The 4,180-nt window shown below is 52.4% G+C and overlaps 1 protein-coding gene across 1 annotated transcript in view; it reads right to left on the reverse strand.

The window, feature by feature from the left end:
• The window catches only part of SPG11 (spastic paraplegia 11 (autosomal recessive)), a gene marked incomplete at its 5' end in the record, with an annotated part of 33,253 nt that overhangs the window by 2,065 nt on the left and 27,008 nt on the right, over positions 1-4,180 (reverse strand). Inside the window, 6 exon segments of the mRNA XM_008946836.1 lie at positions 84-98; positions 734-871; positions 1,472-1,640; positions 2,229-2,336; positions 3,176-3,309; positions 3,830-3,967. Coding sequence (XP_008945084.1) covers positions 84-98; positions 734-871; positions 1,472-1,640; positions 2,229-2,336; positions 3,176-3,309; positions 3,830-3,967 — 702 coding nt within the window.

The raw sequence follows: 4,180 nt of genomic DNA on the forward strand, positions 1-4,180 counted from the left end.
CACAGACCAGCCCTGGGCCCTGCTGCAGGGGAGCAGCTGTTCCCAGAGCAACGCCGAGCTCAGGGCTGCCCAGCTGGTCAGCTTCACACCACTGCAGTCTTATCAGCACAATTGGGTGGAAGGGTCCCATCAACCTGGGCCAGGGGCTCACCACCCTCAGTGTCCAACATTTCTCCCTTCTCTCCAGTCTCAATCTCCCTCTTTGAGTTTCAGACCCTCTCCCCTTGTCCTGTCCCAACAGCCCCTGCTCCAAAGTCTGTCCCCAGCTTTCTGACAGGCCCCTGGCAGTCCTGGCAGCCCCCAGCAGGTCTCCCCAGCTGGAGCCTTCTCCTCTGTGGCTGCCCCAGCCCCACTCTCTACTGCTGGGCTCCCAGCAGAGGGGGTCCCCCCCCGGGGCACTGCTGGGGCTCCTCTGGTCCCATTAGTTTAAGATGAAGCTTCTCTCACCACAATGACTTCTGTCATCATCATCACACTAGCTTTTCCACACTCTATGTTGCTCTGCCCTTGCCAGTTACACTCATGGCCTCTCCTGTAGAACCAGGGACCCCGAGTGTCCCCCCAGCTGGTGGATGCTGACCAGGGTCCTGTGCTGCTCGTGGACACAGCAGCAGCTCTGATGCTGCTGAGCTGACCCAGCCAGAGCTTCCCTTGCTCCCTTCTGCTGGGACAGGACTGGCCACACACCCTCAGGGCAGCTGCATTTGTTCTCCCAGTCAAGCTCCCTCCTTACGTGCTCCTGGTGCTGTGCAGAAATCACCCCATTCCATATCTCATTTTACCTTAGAGTAACTTTCTGCTGCATCAATAAAGAGAGTCAGAGCTTTCAGCAGCAGCTTCTTTAAGTTTGCAACATCCTGAAGAGACTCCTCTGAAAAGAGGGAGGAAAAAAAAGAAGTGTAACTATTTATAAGGAAATTAAGTTATAAAAACACCTCCTGGTACCAAGTCTGCCCTTAGTGGTGTTTCAAAAGGTAACAGAAGACTACAAAAAAAAAAAATTGTGTTAAAAAATCACACAGAAACTGTGATGCCTGTTCAGTGAATGGACCCCAGCTACTGGTGGAACCTCATTAGGTCATTCTTTGCCAAAGGCCAGAGCAGGCAGATAAACTGAGAAGTACAAGAACAGCCCAAACCTGGCAAACAGGACCCTCCTTCCACACAGACGTTCAATGGTTGGTACCAGGCAATCAAAGCTACCTTTACCCATCACTTCTTCCCTCTTAAACTGGCCAGTATTTCATAGAATGGCTTGGAAGGGACCTCCAAAATCCTCTAGTTCCAACCCCCTGCCATAGGCAGGGACCCTTCCCACCAGACCAGGCTGCTCCAAGCCCCCCCCAACCTGCCCTTGAAGCCATGCCGTGCTGGAGCACCCGCAGCTTCCCCGGGGGACCCGTGCCAGGGTCCTCACCCCCTCAGGGTGCAGAACTGCTCCCTGCCTGCTGGCTCTGGGCGCTGCACTCACCCCAGGGCTGGGACTCGATGAGTTTGAGCTGTGTGCAGGCAGCAGCCTGGTGGTTCTCCCCGATCTCCCTGCTCATGCTGAAGCAGAGGGCTATCATGTTGTGCTTCTCGCTGTCCCCGGGCCGGCAGCGCTTGGTGTACTCCAGCAGCGCCGTCTTCAGCGTCCCGCTCTGCCGGGAGGAGGAGGGGGCGGGGGGGGTCAGCACCTCCAGAGCCTCACTCGGCTCACACTGCCCTGCCCACAGGCTGCTCTGCTGCAGTTCTCCACGGGTGACTGTCACACTCTCTGAGGTCCCCCCGTGCTATTTTAAGCCACAAAGGCAACGTTCCGCTCGGGCTGAACGACGTTACGTCAGGCGAGGAAATCCAGCAGCTTACAGGTTGATTTACTGACACACAGATGTCACAACTGACACTTGTTGATGGCACAGGGAAGCTAAAAATACTGAGGATTTTAAGAAAGTCAGGAGACTCTAACTGGAAGTAAAACCAAAGCAGGACCTGAGGACTCCCAGTGACATTCCCCAGCCTGAAGTTTTGATGCTGCTCTCACTGCAGCACTGGATGAATTAGAACAAAATCACTGAACTAAAACCAGAATAAGCCCCAGAATTAGTTTATTACTATGAAACTTGACTGACACTTCCCACACCCCAGTAACAAACCCCCCAGGGAATTCCATCTTGTGTAAATACCAGTTCCTGACACAGCCACAGGACTCCCTGGAGGTTTTTTTCCCATCATCCCCCCACACCTACCGGGTCCAGCTTCTTCCTCATGAGCACTTCAAAGTAGTGTTTCTCATGCAGCAGCTCAAAGATGTAGGTCATGTCATTGTACCTGCCAATCCCTGTGAGGAGACGAACCTGGGGGACAACAGAGGATGAAGCTCTGAGGAAGGCAGGGAGACCCTCCCCTCTGAGCAGGAGAGGGGCACCAGCCAGGCAGATGTTCCCTCTGAGCTTTGGTTTTTAAACCAACCCGCTGCATCGTGTTCACTGGGAGGTGAAAGGATGTAACTTTATCAAAGAAAAGTCTGCAGTGGACCTTTCAGCAATGCCACCATAGAATCATAGAATCCTTTAGGCTGGAAGAGACCTTTAAGATCATTAAGATCATTTAGCCATTAGGGCTCTAAAGTCCTCTGCTAAAACAGATCAGAATCTGTCAGGGTTGGAAGGGACCACAAGGATCACCCAGTTCCAACCCCTCTGCCATGAGCAGGGACACCTCCTACTAGATCAGGCTGCCCAGAGCCTCATCCAGCCTGGCCTTAAAGACCCCCAGGGATGGGGCCTCAACCACCATCACACTGGGCACGTCTCAGGCTCCAGGAGCACTTTCAAGGCAGGTCTTTAAGTCACACAACAGCTCAGGAACACAACACATCATATCCCACCAGCAGCTGAATTGCTTCAACATTCCCATCCTCACAATTCCACTATCTCAGCTCTCTTTTTTCCAGAGAAGTCTTGTAAGAGCTTGTGTGACATAAAAACCACCACCTGCACACATCAGGGCAAACACCCACTCTTGGCTTCTAGGGGCAGGCAGGACAAGAGCAGAGACCCAGAGGTGACAGACTCTCCTCCACCCCACCACCCTCCTGCTCCCCTGCCCTGCTCACGAGCAAAGTTACTTGCTAATGTGCAGGTGGAACCCTTGAGACAGCACCTGGACAAACACAGGGCACTGAGGCACATACCACGAGCCCATACTCCTCCTTGGGTGCCAAATGTTCATCCGTGAGAAGCCTGGCTGCTTGGAGCACTCTGGTGATTCCTTCCATGTGGCAGGTCAAACTAAAGCAGTTATGGGCCAAAATCAGCAATTCTGTAACTGAAGAACAGAAGAACTCAGGTATTTCAGCACAGCAGAGCCAGGGAGCTGCTGGAGCAGGGCCAGAGATGCCCCAGCACTGCCCTGGGCTGTGTTTTAGAAGCCTGGTGACAACATCTCCCTGGTATATAAGGCTGCAAAGTGTAAAATGGACTTGAGTAACAAAAGATCTAGAAAGCTGGTTTAACAAAAGGATAAAGGAAGTAATTTCTACCTGTGATTAACATGAAGAAAGTCTCAATATCCTCCTCCTGTAATTACAAAAGCTCAGGTAACTCACCAGCTGCTTTTCCCAGCTGCTGGCACAAAGAAGTCTGTTTGGAAAGCAAACTGAAGCAACACTTCAGCAACGTGCTTCTCTGCTGCACGTGTACTCAGATCTACCAATTTAAATCCAGTGTGAGGCCAGTGACAGGCACTTCCACCAGCACTGCTCCCCTCTGTGCTCTGATTCTGCTCCTGGCAGTGCTGTGTGGGGTAACACACTGGGTACAAGGAGTATCATTTGCCATGTACTCACTGCAGGAGAGTTCCCCACGTGGCACGCAGGAGATTTTATCCAGTAACTTCATGCCCACCAAGGTGTGGTCCTGGCAGAGCTTGGCGAGCTGGAGGAATGCCTGGCTCTCAGCTGCAGGGTTCAGAACCTGCTTCTGTCCTGTGCTCACAGGGAGAGAGGGAGGGAGTTACAGCACAAGGGCAAAGCATTCAGGAGAGATTAGCCATGCGAACAGAAAACAACCCAAACAAACCCACGTAACTTCATCCACACTGCCTGAGGACTTGGAACTACAATTCCAAAGACACTTTTGATCTCACCACTTACATTTAAGACTCAGCTACTACCTCATTGCCAGCTGAAATGAAATCC

The sequence above is a fragment of the Merops nubicus genome, unplaced genomic scaffold (assembly GCF_000691845.1).
Source record: "Merops nubicus isolate BGI_N331 unplaced genomic scaffold, ASM69184v1 scaffold6929, whole genome shotgun sequence".
Taxonomy (NCBI): Eukaryota; Metazoa; Chordata; class Aves; order Coraciiformes; family Meropidae; genus Merops; species Merops nubicus.